Source organism: Osmia lignaria, chromosome 10 (assembly GCF_051020975.1).
Source record: "Osmia lignaria lignaria isolate PbOS001 chromosome 10, iyOsmLign1, whole genome shotgun sequence".
Classification (NCBI taxonomy): Eukaryota; Metazoa; Arthropoda; class Insecta; order Hymenoptera; family Megachilidae; genus Osmia; species Osmia lignaria.
Window position 1 is genome coordinate 10,807,555 of NC_135041.1, and position 18,636 is coordinate 10,826,190.

The 18,636-nt window shown below is 34.3% G+C and overlaps 2 protein-coding genes across 4 annotated transcripts in view; both read right to left on the reverse strand.

The window, feature by feature from the left end:
* wb (wing blister) overlaps nucleotides 1-18,636 on the reverse strand; it is a 118,777-nt gene that overhangs the window by 46,749 nt on the left and 53,392 nt on the right. The gene's annotated exons all lie outside the window — the stretch shown is intronic.
* LOC117611718 (uncharacterized) lies at nucleotides 4,697-6,072 on the reverse strand. Its single transcript, XM_034339870.2, has 2 exons — nucleotides 5,962-6,072; nucleotides 4,697-5,478 (listed from the first exon to the last, which is right to left on the reverse strand). The coding sequence occupies exons 1-2, from the start codon at nucleotides 6,004-6,006 to the stop codon at nucleotides 5,089-5,091; spliced, it is 435 nt and encodes a 144-aa protein (XP_034195761.2). The 5' UTR covers nucleotides 6,007-6,072; the 3' UTR covers nucleotides 4,697-5,088.

Consider the following 18,636-nt stretch of genomic DNA (forward strand, 5'->3'; position numbering starts at 1 on the left):
CGATCAAAATGATTAACGATTAAGCGAGTTTGCATAGCACTGAAAGTGACCGATCTATAAATAAATGTAACATGGCAATCAAAGTGTTAAATGGAGAAGGTAGAAGCGACGACAGATCGTTTCCCTGCGATGAACGATTCGATCAAGGGGGATCCACCTTACGGGGACTTATTGACGAAGCAGGCCACCTCCATGACTAGACGAGCATGCGGGAAAATGACTTAATACGAGCATACGAGGGAGTTGCACGAGATGGCCCGTGGCGATCCATCGGACCACCCAGCAGGTGATTGCCGTGCACAAGGATCTATCTACAAGCTCTGTTGCTTTCTACGTGCTTAATAGTGCTCTGACTTCTCGTGCCGCATTCCTAGATCCTGTCCACCATAGCAAACGGAAAACTCCCCATGGATCTTGAGCCCCGAGGTCTTCAAACTTGTCTGTCGTTCTCGTCTCGGATGTGTTGGATCATCATTTTCTTTAACCACGTCCATCTTACGTTTACACTTCACTTGCTACACGCTTAGTATTTTGTTACTTTCAGGCCTGTCATATCTCGAGAATTTATTACAAGTCATCCATGAAAATTCTCAGATATTTCTCAATACACAGCTTCACAAAATTCATACCACTTTAATTACACAGGGTGTTCAGACAGGTCAGGATTCGATTTTAGAATGAAAACTTTTATAAGAATTGTCTAGTGAATATTGCAGATCAAAAAAAAATTCTAATTTGTTGGATTGTGTTATTAGAAGGAGGTCATATGTCGCCCTTTTCTAATAGTGTAAAAACTATTTATAATAGTGTATATAAGATTAATTTTTAAAAATGAAGAAAAAGGTGGTATAACAATTAATATTGTCGGTGATAAGCAAAAAAGCGTGCTATCAGGGCGCTGTTTCTTAGACGTTGAAGATGTCTGATCATGTTGGGCCAGTGTTACGGTACCTCGAGAGTGTGGTTTTGTTGGAAGGAGAAGAAGAAAATAAAAAACAGGAGATCCTCGTCTAGGGAGTTTTCTATCGGCTACAGGGAGAAATTAATCCAGCAAAAAGAGCGTTGGCCGATGAAGCGTTACGAAAAGAAAAATGACCGCAGAGCGTTGCGGTAGGCTGGCCAAGATCGGTGTCAGCTGATGAGAAGCCGAGGAACGACCTTGGTATCGGATTTCTCGTCTACATCGAATTGAAATTTACATTTCATTCGCGCCGGTCATCGTACGTCTTCAACGTACACCAGATCTGTCCACGATGGAATTTACATTTCATTTCAGATCGAAAGATGTTCGCTTATCTGACGTCTCCATCTAATTACAATGTAATATCGTCATCAATAGTGTGGTAGATATGTTCACCAGGAGATGAAGGAAATGTTAACAGAAGATTCTAACTTCCGATAAATGATCGGTAAATATACGGTTGTCAATTGTGCGGATAGTGTCTTTCTTTTTATTAAAAATTTCTCTGAGTGTCTGGACATAATTTTACTTTTATTATTAACAACATCATGATTACTTTTGAATATGGGAAACATATATTGCAGTATGTTATTAATAGCAAATAAATCTTCTGTTTCGTTCATGGGTTAAAATTGACCCTGTGTTGGCTAGACCAGGATTAATTAATTTGACTCCAGGTCCACGACTATTAATCAAGTATGACTGTAGTCAATATATTTGGCAAAATTTATGTGCTTTAGAACGGTGCATAATAATATCTGATTAGTGGTCATGATTAGGTCCGAAACCTGTGACCATTAACCGGACGCTACTGTGTCTAAGGTACACTGCCTATACCTGGCACCTGCAATTAAATCTATGGAATTTCCAACAAATATCATCAACTTTATTATTCATAACGGTTTCAGATAATCAAAGTTTATAGCGTTTCAATGTTTGTATTGTCACCATTCGTTGCCTACGATTTAAATAGGACGCCCCAGAAGTCAAACGTCTAATTTTGGAACGTTAATATGTATTTTGAAAGTAAAACTTCATATTTTCGACTCCTTTTTGAATAGTTAATTTGGTAATATTATATATTATAAAAAATTTCAATAATAATCACAATGATACATTCATTTACTTATCCCCTTTGTTTCAGTTTGTCAAATATTATGAATTTGAAATTATAAATTTTATAGCACGTTGGAATTTTTGCCAATTCTACATTAAAATTATTCATCGACTTTGATTTTTATAATTAGTTTATAAATTTCCTGAGTGGTGAATTTAAAAATATCATTATAATTGTTCCCTGTAATTTTCTTACTTTTCTCATTAATTTCGTGAGAATCATTAATTTAAACTCAAAAAAGAAAGGCTCATTAATTACAATTAATTGTTAATAATATAAGAACGTATAACCGTGGTAAGAAGAAAGTTCTACCGCTAGGTTTCAATTTACCCCCACCATAAGGGTTGGTAACCTACCGGAGGATTATTATTTCACGGAAATAGCGAAAGGTTGACCTGATTGGAGGACTATTTGCCGCATCCCCTAACCGCTGGTACAGACGGGTGGGGTACCTTCATTTGACCATTCGTTAATTGAACCGTGAAACTTACGCAGTTCCAATATTTCCTTAAAAGCGATCACTTCTGTGCTCCCTGTTTGTCCTAAATATAACTGTCCTCAGAGTCCTCTGAAGTCTTACTAAGTTACCCTGAAGACTTTGGGAAACAACGCAACATACTTCTGCAATGCGACCTACTCCTATTGGTTCAAAAAGGAGGAAGTCACGTGTTCCGTGTAGCGTAAGTGATTGATTGTTCATTATCTTGTTTTATTATTCAACTCTACATTTGATTACATATTTTCCGTTGGTATTTTGTTATATTTGTAGCTCAAATTGATTTGATTCGAGTATTCTATTACCTCAGTATACTTGCATCCTAATATTTACAAATAAATTAAAATTAAATTAAGTTTATTTGAACAAATGTTCATTAAGTTTATATATATATATTTTTTTTTCTAGATAGTTAAACCATTTGTGAGCAAGGAGAACACAGTTGGAGAAATGAAAGCTAGACTTTCGATACGTTTCTTGGTAAAGAAATCAAAACGATTGGATATACCGAAAAATAATTTGAAAAAAGTATTGAAGACAAATAATGAGGGAGAAAAATCTTCCATAGAATGCTTGATGTATTTGGGTCTTGTACCAAAAGAGATGGAAACTCAAGAACGAAATGTTTCTAAACAAGAAACTCAAACTAATTTTGAGTTTCCTAAACCAAGAATCTATGAGTGCTGTCATTGTTCGAAATTTTTCTTTCATGAATTTCTATTGCAAAAGCATGGCGTGCTTCGTCACATGAGGAGCAGCAAGAGACTGCTCTCAAAGGTTTGGAGGAAGAAACAGAAATTGATTTATCGTAACTCAAAATCGACTAGCGTGGGTCAAAGGTCACAGAATACGAAATCTTCAAGTTCGGATCTACGATCGAGGATATCTGTTGATCTTCCCTGTGACAACGAGTGGTTGTCGAAGGAAGAGATTGTGAAATTCTTTTCCGAGTCATGATTATCAGTAGTTACAAAATTATTAGAGACTGTTCGGTTGTGAAAAATTACTTGTAACTTCAAATGAATGCTTGTACTATTATATTTGGAAAGCTCATTCAAAATTAATGTTTCGCGTTGTTGAGAGATTCACTCACGAAATACTTGTAGTTTTTATTTTCTTCCTTGAATTTTTAATAAGTGTAGGAATTGATGTCTGTCATAGAGTATTTTCTTTTTAATTTATTTATAATAAAATTGTCATCTTTAGAAATTCTTTTTCCAAAACTTTGAAGCGCGTTATTTTATTGAAATTCTAATAGTATTGGTATTAAACAATTAAAAGCTGTAATTAGGATGTACCATTTTCAAAATAAATTTATCTTAATTAGTGCATTCGATATACCAGTGACAATTTTTCTATTTCTTGTAAAGTGAATAAATAACTATACGGATAAAAATTGATGACAGAACTTTTCAATTAATTTAAGAAATATTTCAAGAAATACTGTATTATTAAACGAACGCATAAACAAATTTTTTGTTTATTAGTAATTTTCTAAGATTTACTAGCACTTGACCTTTAGTGTAATATTGTGAACTTTGCATATTGTGTATCTGGAATAATTTTAAGGTACCTGTAGTGATTTAATTAAAATATCGAATAATTTTGTATGTAAATTAAATAGAAATAAATACATATAGCATATTTTTGATATAACTCGATGATTCAATTTCCCATTACTCCTAAAGATACCTAATTTAATTAGTACACTGCGGATATTTATACAAGTATACGTTTTTAAAAATATTTTCATCTGCAACATAATAATTGTAGAGTTCCTTCAAATCTTATGATTAAAATTGAATAATATCTCTAAGAGATTGTTTTAATCAATCTAAACTCTAAATGATGTCATTTTTGACTTCGTCGTTCGTTTTATCAGTTGATAATATTCGTTTACTTTTCGTTTCTAATGACTCAACACGAATCATGTTATCTTGCATGATGCATCTTCAAAACTTTTTTCTTCTTTGTATTTTTTCTCTCTTTCGAATTTCACAAAAGCAATAGAAATGCAGTAAATAATAATTTTATTTATTGACAATTTGTACACAGATTAAATTAAAGATTAAAATAAATATATAAATATTTAGAATAGTTAAAAATATAATAGTGCGGTCGTGTTTTATATTGTTAAAAATAATTAATTTTGCTTTAATTAGATCACGAACTAGGTTCATAGAATAATTCATCTTGTACCTAAGAAACTAATTCCAACAGGATGAAGTATCACATACAAAGTACATTAACTAATTGACGATTAATAATATACATACTTCCTAACAATATAAATAAAGAGATATGTAGATATAAATTAGAAAGAAAATTGTATTCACTTAAAGCCAATTGTACACAACCCTATTTAAAAATGTCCACCACATCAACACCTCACTACCATATCTCAAATTTATCAATTACCAATTTCCAGATTGCAACCGATAAATGCATAATGCATTAGTTGCAATATGCGAATTACACTTCCAAGAGTATTTAATTAAATAAAAATACTCTGAATCAACGGCTCTCAATTAATATCTGTCGTCTTCTGGTGCACGGATGAAAGTATTCAAAATGTCTGCGAAGTGCACTGATGCTATACGATCTCGTTTTGCAATAAGAACATTGCAATTGTTGTTTAGCATGGCAAACTTGGTGTCTACGACTCGCTGTTCGACTATAAAATTGTTTGAAACAGTACATGCAATTGTACATTTTCGGTACAGCGAAAACATGATTCTTTCCGTTGGTATCATTATTCAAGCGACTTTCATTTTCTTTGGTTTCTTCTTTTTGATGATCGATGTCTGCCACTCGAAGATCTTCGAAGAAATTGAAATACGAGAGATCGAGAGCACAGTTCTCGAAGTGAGACAACATCGAGCTGTCATCGAATAATGCGAGGAGCTGAAATGTTTCAATTATCAAAAATTTTCAGAAATTTTCATTTAATAATTGAAGATTATTCGTGGCACGATTCAATGTCTTTTATTGCGGGAACTTTCTGTGAATATTATTATAGGTAAGAAATTTTTGAAAGGCCACAATTTTTATTATTTAGTAAAATTATTTCATTTATTTTACTAATTCAGAAATTTTATTATTTTAATTATTTCAAGGTTTACATTTTAAGTAAGAAAATTATTTACAGAAAGAATTATGTTAAATTTTAATTCTGATATATAATAGAGTTTTTTATTAATTTTAGTTGATGTAATACCTTTCTTTTTTTAAATATATCAAATTATTATTTACTTTCTTCTTAAATATATCTGCTACATAATTTAATGGAAAAAAGACCAATATTAAAATCTTTCTTCAGAAAGATAATCCAAATTGTCAGAAGATTCCCACAATAAAAACACTGTTTCTAAAAATATTACCACGTACCTCGTAATTCGCTTGACGTAATTCCTCGTTTTTTAAATCTCCCATGATTGCAGAACCAGTATATTACAAAAAATTTACTAAAGATTTGGAACAACGTTAACTACGAAAGTGCCTGCACTATGCTGTTCACTGAAGAATCGGTAAATGACAAATTTTGACAAAGGACTCATTTGCTGTTTACTTCAGCTACCCCTGTTTATGACAGTAGAGGGGGTATCTCATTATACCTGACAAACTTCAAGGAAAATAACTTCAGGATTGGCTAGGTCACTTTTGGAGGGGCAAACTAAGGCCCATTGGATATTGCTGGGCATTACCAATCAGTGTAGAAATCGTTTAGGTGAAGTATAGTTTCAGAAGTACTACTGGTTTTCTTAGTTCAAATAAGATGGTATGTAATTTGATATCAGAGATTCTATTCCAAATGAAATATAGAGCAATGCACATAAAATTAATTTGTTGAGAAAATATAGATCTTTAAAATTTAAAATTTCAATCTATTTTCAGAAAAAAATGTTATACCTATTAATTTTTATTCATCGAAGAATTGAATCTACTTTCATGAAATAATTCTTTCAACTTTCTTGTTTTCCTATTAATCTCAATCGTTCAGAAACATTGAATCGAGATCGGTTCAAGATCAAGCATGCTGTTTGGAGCAGAAATCGGTCGTGGTAGCACTTAGCAAGTGGGTGGTGCCCGAGTAATCTTGTTCTCATACATAAAACATACAGAGAGAGGCATTATGTTCGTTCTCCAGTCTGCCTTCTTCTGACTTATCGTCGAATGCAATTCGCGAGTGGTATTTTACAAGATCGTTGATGAATTCGACGAATTGTAATCAAGTTCTTGGTAAAATATCTTTTTAACCGATTCTTGACCGACTATTCTCCAAAGTAAATTGAAAGAAAAAATATAAATGAATACCAGTAATTAAGGATAAGTAAATTTGAGAATATTTTTATTTAAATAAGAAATACTTCATGAAGTAATCTGACTATCTGCAATAAAATGTTATCTTCTTGATCAAATAATTGTGTTATGAAAAATTTAATTTACTAATGGTATCTCGATAAATTCAAGAGAATTAAAACAATTAATAATCACACTATCATATATTGAATTTTATAAACGGATGCGAGGATAAAATAAAAAAAGGAAGAAAATCGAATGGCGACGATGGTCTGTTCGCGCCATCATCTACATATTATACCCATATATTTGACGATGTCTTAAATCGCGGCACGCATCCTATTACAGTGTTGACATATTTGCACCAGAAGATGTTCCCCATGGAAAAGGAAAAATGTGAAAAAACGCGTGACAACGATGCCTGTGATTAACGAGATCATTTTTTAAAAATTGATGCAGTATTATTCAATTTTTTAAATCTGTGTACAAAATATACAAATTTGAAAAAAACATTATTCTTGGTTTTTAATAAGATTATACCTAATTTTGATATAATTCTTCGCCTAATTATTAATCATAATTATATCCAACATTTTATAAATATCTACATTATTTTTCTGTTAATAGTTTTAAAGAAAAAATTGATCTTCTTCCTTACTATCAATAATAAATAAGCTTCAAATACTTTCTTTTCTTCCCTCAGGAAACCTGTTAACCCATCGATTCTGTGTATCATGACTTCCGTTTCGAACAACTTTTCCAGAAACGTGTCTGCACCATTGTATAATGGCTACAAAACGCATACATTAACCGATACAAGCCAGTTTTAAATATTCCGTGTGGAGAGCGCTTAAGTCGATTGCGGTACAGGTAACCGATCCCTACCGTACGAATATAATTTGCATATCAGATTATCGATCGGAGTAAATCATTGCAGGTCGGCAGGCCGGTAGATCTGCCGGAAGGTAAGCCGATATCTCCAGATAATATTGATTCCTGATTGTTCTCTCTTTAATTACGTCATTCGTTTCCCGTCACCCTCTATCAAAGTATCTAATTAAATGAAAAATCTTGATCGATCATCGATACAATTATCTTTTTTTATTCTTTGTGCTGTAAGGTGAGGTCTTCAACGACCTAGCATCCACCATCTGATTGTGAGTATTAATATGCAACCTCTGTTTGTACAATTTCTCCAACTCCATAGGTAGAAATATTATTTTCAATCGTCTCTTGATTCTCAGCCTTGCTTTTTAAAAGGAACGATATGAGAAAGTATGCCATCTAAAGTGACATTTCAAATTTAGTTTTCACCTATTTCAATTTCACGCGTCAAACCGCCTCATTTTATATCCAATGAAAAGGTCAACATGATGTTGCAACAATGATTTCAACACTATAGAACTTTGTTTCTTCAAGACTTATACAGCTAACGCCATATGGAAGAAATTGTATTTCAAAAAACTTTATTAATTGCATCAATACTTTGTTGTTAATTATTGCTGAAGGACAGTTATAAATGAAACATACGCGAATAGGTGGTTTTCATCAAATCAGTAATTATTAATACGAGGCAATAATTGTATATCACTTAATACCAGTATACCGTTTCACTTACAAATGGATCGTTCATCGATGCATCTTATCCAACTGCATCTCAGTGATTCTCAAATCATTGGTTTCGATTCCGCTTTGCAGAATTTATCACTTCACTTTACTGCGATCTTGTAATTAACCCATCAAGGGATTTTTTACATAAAATATCACTTATTATTTACGAAGCTACATGTTAAATAACAAATGTTTGCAGTGCAAATTGTTACAGATACAAAGTAATACTTTATAAAAACCCATTACATACGCAATAAAAAAAAATGTATCATATTGCTATAAATATTTCAATTCACTCAAATTAGAAAATTGCAGTATTTAAGCTACAGAAGAAATAGCAATAAATCCTTGAAATCCTTTTTTAAAATCGAGGTATTAAAAAATAAAATTTAATAATGTAAATCGACAGAAAAAACTTGTGAATGAAATGTTCTATTTGCATAACGAAGAGTCGACTGAAAACAATTCATAATTTTTAAAAATTATTTTTCATACTGAAAGAGAATTCTACAAGGAACAATTGTCTTTATTTTTCTGCTTGCCCCGTAAGCTATTACCAGCAAAATATTTTTCATTTGCCAAACTTTTCGAGCAATGGCAAACAGAGGCAAACACTGTCATCGTAAATCTCTTATCCGACAGTTTTACAGGGTGTTTATGCTGCTTGCTGACAAAACCTTCCAAACTTTCTGCAACAGCAAGGAGAAAGAAAGGCCAACGAGCAACGTGACTCATTTCGGTTTCCATAGAATGGCCTGAATTTATCTGGCCAGCTAAGTTTTATGGCGTCTCTGTGCCTTCGTGGGTATAAAAGTAACACGCAGTTTCGTACAGTTTTAGTAACAATGAAAGGCAGGTTGTAACAGGCAAACTCATGGGCCATGGTAGTCGAAAATTTTGACTTTAAACGTTATTTCAAATTGAGAATCTTTCTTTCATTCGTTTTGGAAACTATCATTCTCATATTAATTATCTGTGATAATGATAAATGATAAATGAAAATTAAAAATGTTTGAACTAATTTTAACACATATGAAGTTGGATAAATGAATTATTAACGATGATTATATTAAAGGATTTATGAACTGATTTCTGGTCGGTACTAAAAATCATCAGATTCATTAATAATTGTGAAGTTTGAATAAATACCATAAAATCTCAAATATGAATGATTTACAAGGTAATTCATGGGGTAATTCGTAATTATTTAATATTTCGTAACAAAGTTGAAACTTTTAATGAAGCACAAACAAAAGTGCGAGTGTATTTACGATTATTATAATAAGTATTAACGAGTTCAAAATAAAGTTGAAATCATTGGAAATTTTCCAGTGATCAAACTGTACCTAAAAATTTGCAAGAACCCTGCAGGTAGAACACGTATACATGAAAGCCTTTAATAGGTAGTCACCTTCCTGTTTTGACCTATCCTTCTTGGCACGACGCCAGCGTGCTCCCTCGATTACCTGACCCTTTATTACTTTCCACGACGACACCTAGTCAATTGTTATTCGCACGACACGGTTTACTTGCATTCCAGGTAATAATTATCGGATTATAGGGTGCGTTGTTGCCAGAAGCAAGTGGTCTAGAGGTGTCTCTCGAACAATGATAGGCTAGCAAATACTTCGAATACAAAGTACAAAAAAATTTTTTCCAATCAAAAGAAATAACATACGCAAGATACTTTCCGAGATTCCTACATTTTAAAAATCGAAAATTTTTAGAAATTCGCACATCACATTGTCCGCGACGAGAAATATATTGTAGGAAACATTTGTTTCGATGGAGAAAAAAAAATATCAAAATCCAAATTCCATGCCACTGTGCGCCACCCTCGAACGGCGCCCGCCACCTTCGCGTGGGTGGATTTTCTAGTAACGCGTGTTACGTTACCACCCCGTAAATTAAGTATCCGTCGCGACGCGTGGGCGTCGTCCAATCGCATTATTACATTCTACCACGGTAAATCAAGCGAAACGGTGCACCGTAACATTTCAGCTTCGACCCTTTGCTCGTCGATCGAGCTTTTGGTCAATCGAGGCCTTGTTTTCATACCACTGCACACGGTTAGATCGAAGGTATTACTTTCCGATAGATATCTGATCAGAATCTAACGAGCTGCGATTGAATTACGAGGGTTGCTTAAACTGTCTGCAGAGACACACATATTTCCCTTACGGAAATTTATTAGTTGTAGAAATGAATTCTTTTTGATATTTCATAGCCAAGATCAATGTTCCGGCAGTTCCTAATGTCATAGTTAATTATCTGTTTAACAAGGAAACGTATTGTGATATCGAATCTTGATTAAAATTTTTTTTATGCAAACAGCTGATAAATGTCATTTTGTATCTGTTCGAATTTTTACATTTATAGTCATAAATAATTCATATTTTTTGAATTCCTGAGGAGTTCCAGTTTCTCGGATTGGTCTTTTTGAAAAGCTTCCTACAGTGGGGATAATCCAGGTAATAGAACAATAAAACTGCTGGGAAAACCTGAATATTTTATGGGGTATTTATTTATTGTAAAAGACAAGTGAATGGTCTCTTATTGTTTACTTCAAGATTAATCTTTACAATTTTTATTACTTCCTATTACGGTTTGCTATCATCTGCACGTGGATCATAAAAATTTCTCTGTTATTCCAATATGGGGTATAGAGAAATTTATTATAATCCTGATATAATTAATTAAAAAATCATGTTCCATAATTAAGTAACAAATTTTTGAAATAACTATAACTTTCTCAACAGCAACTTTTAACAATCTTCTACCCCTAAACCGACCATAAGCTTATTGAAAGCATTATTATTAGGATTACCACGTACATTCTATAATCAGCTGGTAATCAGCTCAAAAGTGAATTTCAAGCAAATTTTTCGCCCTAAGGGTTCGTTTCTAAGACAATGCATCCAGAATATCTATCGGCAAATTGCAGCAGCATCGAGTGTCGATATCTAAAACGGCCTTTACGACGAAGGGCAGAGTGAAACTACGCTGGGCATAAATCGCGGCTTACCAGTCAGGATATAAATCGTACAGTTCAGAGGCGAAAGCACTAGGAGGCAAGATATGCCACGTAACTATGGGCTCTTTTGAAATTCTCCAAGCCCGTTGAAACAATGTAATGAGAATCTTGTCCGATGGAGGAAAATGCGAACATGGATCTAACTGGACAATGGAACGATCTATAAATGTTCTCGATCGAACGAATTATTGCCGGACGTTCTATCAGATCATTCTGTAAATAATACCAATGATCGAAATTACATTTAGGTGGAGATTATTATGAAAATTAATTGATCGAAACCTGATGCGTATATAAAAAATTAGAGAATTAATAAATATTATCTATTTACTAATTTGAAAAATTTGAAATTACAAATTTTCATTTTATAATATAATAATAAATAAATAAGTCTATCGACAACCATGTAAGTAATTTTCCATATTGATTTTTGAAACTGCATAATATTTTTTTAGGACAATTCTAATTCTATAAAATATTGTTTTGCATGATTTATTATTGTACATACTTGTCAAGATATAAAAAGAAAGAAAAGTTGTTAATTACTATTAACAATTTTGATGAGGTTTTGGATAAACTATATTACATAATTAATGATTGTATAAAATATAAAAACAGGACAACTTTCCTTTAAATATTTCAATTACTTCAATTATGGTCTATGATTTTTAAACAGAATGCACAAGCAAACATACGAATAGATTGCACTAGTATCATTATGTTCGAGGAACGAATTAACTCGTCCAAGCTAATTAACAAGTTAAACCAGTGTCTCGAAAATCAGTTTGTTACCTATCCAATAATCCTGAACGACACAGGAAATGAATAACAGCGTGATCTTACTACTACTTCTTCTCGACATGGTTCAGATGCTTTGAAAGCGATTTAATCGGTATTCCTGCAGGGCAAATGCACTAATACTCATTGCGAATACCATTACTTTGTTCGTTTCACATGAATCTTGATTAAACATTAAATCCATTCGCCTACTGTTGCAGCCTCCGTGTCGATAACAAATCGAATTATTAGCCTCTGAATCCGATATCTTCCCCAAGCAAAGGATGCACTGCTATCTATTACTTCAATTGGCCGTTTTATCGTACGACCATGCTTAATGAGAGATAACGTAATAGTCGACTGGCTTTCGTTCGAGTTAATAATTCAAACGAGCATCGTGTCAATTGCTTTTGCTCGTAAACCATAGATTCACAACACGTTCAGTAGTACTAAGGGTGTTGAAGGAATCATTGACACCTGACAACTGACATTTTCATTCTGAGCTTTTCAACAAGTTAACGACTAATCTATATTATTTTAAATATGTATATTAGTAATTTAAAGTAGTAAACAAAAAGTTTGAAATTTGAAACTTCTAAATTAAAAACTTGCTAATTATCAAATTATAATTAAAAAACCCTGAACGTCTCTTTTGAAAGCATTAAAAAAATAAAGAATTTCTTGTATCAGTTATCATTAAATATTAAGTGTGCAAACAAATAATTAAAGTTACTATGACTCCAAAATAAATCTTCAGTTTAAAAAAGGAAAAGGCACATTATTAATTTGCACACCAAAATACCTACAATAGTTATCTTTTTTTCTTGAAATCCAACAACCGGTAGAACAAATTGCAATTGATCCCCGTGGAATTAATAAACGACAACTGAACGAATCAATAGCCTTCTGGCGATTCGTGTAACGATGAATGGAATGCTCAAGAAGAAATAAAAGGAAACGGATATTTACTGCGACCAGAGCTGTATCCGTATCTTTACAAAGTGGCTAAGCGCGTGTGTATACGCATGGCTAGTTGAAGAGAGCAATAGGAAACAGCGTTGCCTTTAACCGAGATCAACGGCCAGTTTATGGAAATTGCCAGGATGTACGGAAATTGATTGGCTACAAGTTGGCGGTATGCGGGGGACCACCCGCAGGTGCTAGAATGGCTTTTAGTCGTGGTTACACGCATGAAAGCTCGCGCGTATCTATGGCCATTTCTAAATAGAAGTTCAGCGAAAGGCTACCTAGAGAAACCTTTACAATCAATGGATACGCAACAAGGGAAATACAGAGTATTATGGCGGGAAGTTGTAGATTTCAATTTTATCCAAGTGAAACTTTATAGATGAAGGATTGATGCATATTTAACCCTTGCGTGGAATTTAAATTTTTATCATGTTTGTATCATTCGGTTTACAATTTATCACCAAAAATAAAGCTAATATTGTTCAAGTATTTTTAATAAAAGGCAGTAAATTTCTCATAAACATGAATATTGAAACGTCGAAAGTCTAACAAAATTTGATGACATAAAAGTTTCACAAAATACCATTTGTATATTAAATTAAAGCTTAAAGTTTGTTAAAAATAATCATGATTTTTGAGTGGGTGTAAAAATACTCGATATGGAAAAAAAATTTATTAAACACTGTGATTGATAATTTAATTTAAATAATAGAAATATTCACTTTCTCAAGCAGGTGTACTTGAACTGCTCTGGAAAAAGAGAATCAAGCAATGTGAGAACACGTATCAAAAGCCTATCATCTCAATTTCTTTCGAATCGTGTGTCTATCTCGTCTTATCAGTCCACTTCGCTTTCCTGATCGTGCAGCTCTTTAATCCGCGCTTTTATCAGCAAGAACGATCGTCCCGTTCGCTTGAAAATAGTTACGATTATTATCAAAGATCGAAGATTGAAAGCTTCCTCGATCGATTCCCGATCGCTTGTCCCGTGCAGAACGCATCGATTTCGTACGTCATTTGCACTGAATATCGGAATAGCCGTTCCTATCAGATTTAATTGGTGTTTCTCGATCGTTTTCCTCGCCCCTGTTCCCTTTACTTGCCTGTTTCTCGTCTAAAAAGAGTGGCTGGCTTTCTCTAGCAAGCACGTATACTCGCTAATGATGCAATCGGCCCATCAGATACCTCGACCGGCTGACTTCTTCCTCTTTGCTCCTTATTTCCTTGCTGCTTGCTCCTTAACTCCTTATATACCCACCTGACCGACCGTACTAGTCTCACCGTCTAGAATGCGTGGGCTGAACGTGTAACGGGTGGACCTTTAGTTTATTCAATAATTTTTTTCCTGGAAATCTTAGCTCGACAGGTTTCTTAGTCATCAAATTGAATCTCACTATTTATGCGAAGGCACGATATAAAAAACTTTGCTTTGATATCACCATTAGTATCAGCCATTTTGTACCGAGGATATTAATGCAAAGCTTATGTAGTATTTTTTTTTCAAACTTTAAGCTTTAACACTTTCCCGTCATGTGTATCGTTTCCGGTACATTCTGAACTTCCTGCTCATGCCAGACTATCATTCGACACGCGATATCGCGTGATTGGATCTTTAGCCGCTGACATCTATAAGTTACTGGGAGAAAACGTATTAAATTCATGTGCCATAAGTGATACTTTGTGTAATTCTTTTCTGTCAGGAAATCGGGTCAAATTGAAACTCACCATTTATAATAGACATTGTATTGAAAAATGAAAAGAGAATGATACTCGGATGACGGGATATCGAAAAGCTATACAGCAGAGAATAGAATTCGAGACAGCATTCCGTGGTTTCGTTGAGTTTTTGCAGGGAACATCGAAAGGACCAAAAGGACTCTAAACGTTGGGAGGCTGAACGAAGCGGAAAGCGCGCGAAGAAGAAGAAGTGGAAGAGGAGGAGGCGGCAGCAAGAACAGCCACGAAATGTCGCCTCCGTGTCACTGTCCATAAAGGGTCCTTACACAGGCTCTTATCGGGCCTGAAGATCGCCGGCACTTCGTATTGTATATCGGCGGCGATTTAAAAAGGGAATGACGTTTTATCGTGCAGTACGATCGATAAGGCGTTCAAGAATCGAGGCTCGTCTTTTCTTCTGAACCTTCCCCCCTTTGGAACCGCGAAAGAAATGACTTAGTGGCAATTTTAAACGATACTTCTGCAGAAAATTTCATTTCTTGCCCAAATGTTTTTCATTGAATTGCCAAGTTCAAGAACAAGTCGAAAATTTGTGATTTTCAAACGAACTCAAAATTGAATATGAAATGGAGAAAATTTTATATTGGAACCACAAAGAGTGGAAAAGAAATATTCTTAAATAGAAAAACTATGGATTTAATTTTGACAGGATCGAATCTGACTCTACCATCATACTTAAGGGTTAATCCTAGAAAAATCAAGGGGGGAGTTTGTCGAGCTCACTAACTAATGAGTTAGAAAATATTAAAAATATATTATTTCTTCACTAAAAAAATTTCAAAAAAATGATTTATTTTCACCTAGGTCTTTAAGAACAGTACTAACGATGAAAGTACTGAATTATTCCGATGGCCACAACTTCCCAAATAAAACAATATTGTACATAAAAAAGTCTGAACAGATGAAAGAATATCAATTCATGAAGACTGACATCTCTATCTCACCTCACTGTCGAATCAACAGCACCCTCATCCTGCACATCACTATGAAGAGATACCTGTCTCACCATTGAGTACCCATATCGTCGCAGGGGAATAAAAAAGAACAGGATTTATCCTATCCAAGGATCGTAGATTCAAAGCAATATCCTCGTGCGATCTGGTTCTCATCACCGAGCGTGGGCATCTATCGACGATCCGCTAAAGTATCTTATCGTCTTCGTGGCAGCAGAGAGATCGAACTGTCAGAGAAAAGTGCGAGGAACTCGAGATTGGACATCGACAGACAGCAGAGAAGATGGCGATCTAATAAATTTCAAACGAGAGAACGTACGGTCTTATCACGTCTGATCGTGTTTGTCGACATGTTCGCGAAAGCGGTGAATGAATCTTGGGTTTATCGCGAAATCCAAAGCAACGCGTTAGAAAAGGAGAAGAATTTAGAAATTTCTCGTTCTTTTAATTTGGCAGTGGTCAGTGATGCAAAATTAAATTAAGTAATTAAATGAAACTTCATCGATACAACCACATCGCTCTACCGTTAAAAAATAGAAATTTCTCTCAAATATGCAGTCGTTTCCTCACGAAACGCCCATGGCAAACAATCAAGAAAGTTGCACGAACGTCGACCATAAGGTTCACCCTGGTTGCGTGTCTTTTGAAAAGCGGATCAATCGAAAAGTTGCCAAGATCATAGCCTCGAGCAGTAATATGAATATACTTTGTTGAAACTGTTCTCTGTTTATCTGCTAGCCACGATTCGCGTGCACATTATGGTAGACAGGGTGGAATCTATGCTACGAGCAGCGTATAAAGTCGTGCAACAAAGGGCAAAATGCGAGAGCAGACGTTTTGATCATTTCCGTAAACGTAAACCGATACACGGTTCAGAAAGATTCTTGTGCCACGTTTGTTCCTGCTGTGTGGAACTTGTTCATTGTTACCTTACTGCTTGATATCTTGATTCTTCTGCTTGGTACAATATGGCAGGTATAGGGTTGTTTGTTAACTTACTTGCACACAAAGATACATTTATACGGCAGGCTAATGTAATATATACAAGAGACTGTAAACTTTATTTAAAACTTTGTCTTGCAACATGAAGTCGTTGCTCCTGTGGTGCACAGCTGCTTGCTGTTTATTTATCGCTGCGTTTTCATTTGTGCAATGGATAAATAATAAATTCGTAGGATTTTTATGATTTCGAGGATTTTAATAAAGAAATCTTGTTTAATTATGGCAAATTGGAAAAATTAGAAATTGTGCTGAAGTAGTCATAAAATTGGAATTTTTCTATAAAAGGCAAATAGCAAATAACAATAATTGAAAATTAAACTAAAATAGTTATATTTTATAGTTTACTAGAAAAATGGTTTCTCTTCACTATACATAAGAGAATTTTTGTCGGATTAGAAGAATTATTAGCTTACTGGTTGAGTCAAGATGAAATCGATCAAAGGATTAACAAAATTATAAAGAGGTGCCACTTTTTTTAAAAGTTATAGGAGAGATGAAAATACCTAGGCATCTAATCATAGTGTCTGTATAAAGCAGAATCGAAATGGTCCAGGTTAAACGAAGCGTATCAGTCGAAGGCGAGAATTAAGGAAGTGGTGTTTCTCGCAGGAAGTTAATTAACATCTCAGACAAGTCGTTCGTGGCTTGGCTGGAATGAGCTAAAGCAAGCTGGTACCCCATATCTTGCGATATCTGTCCCCGTATCTCGAAGTACCTGTGAGATACGATGTCTTCGCCGCTATTTCGACTAATCGTAAATAAGGATTCGATTTCGCACTCTCTTGCTCCGGATAAATTGCGGCAATGCGAGCCAATAAATTCCTTTTCTTCCGCGTGGGGGTACAATATTACGTGTTAAAAGAAGAGAAAGAATGTCGAACAACAGTAATTATTCTTGTCAATGAGAAATAACCCTTATGAACGGAAAATTCATTCATTACTTTGAGAAATAAGCTACTGAAAGTTGGATAATATTAACTATGCTGTAAATTCTTTTGATTTTCATTTAAGATATTAATGAAATGTTTATGTAGCCACATTTGGTAAATTTTAAGCTTTAATTTGATATGCTACACGTGCCATTTTATAATACTCTTCTGTCATGAAATCGTATCAGACTTCCTATATTAATTTATCATTTTAAACTCAAATTAATCAAAATTTCAATTTAAAAGTCATATAACTGCCAAAACTTTCTCTCAATACAATGTCCCTCACTCTAACAACCCCATTATCATACCAAATCTCCATATACACGATCATTCATTCCTTCACAACTACTTAGAAATGTATATACTACGATTGTTTGGAACAGTACGAACGATTTATCTAAAACGAACTCTGTTCAATGACAAAAACGTGGCAGAAAAAAGGCTGGCAAACGGCACAGTGACTACATTCATCTCATACTTTGCGATGGGTGGATCGATCGATCTTTCGAGTAACGGGAACTCTGGACACTCGTGTCCGTGGATTACGCAACTGCCACGATTCCTGGTTAGATCGGCGATGAAAGAGAAGCTGAGGAGAGCCTCGAGCACATTTACCAGAACATTTCGACCTCGAGCCGAATGATTACGATTTATGGGAGCCTCTGTGCTAACTGATCTACCAGCCTGATAATTTTAACGTCTCTGTGGAATCTACTAACCACACTGAGTCAACGTGGTTCTTCCGCTA

Bases quoted from the DNA above. Each gene is read 5' to 3' on its own strand.
- LOC117611718 (XM_034339870.2), bottom strand. From the start codon at position 6,006: ATGGGAGATTTAAAAAACGAGGAATTACGTCAAGCGAATTACGAG. The intron at 5,479-5,961 runs GTACGTGGTAAT...GAAACATTTCAG, and splicing joins TACGTCAAGCGAATTACGAG to CTCCTCGCATTATTCGATGA.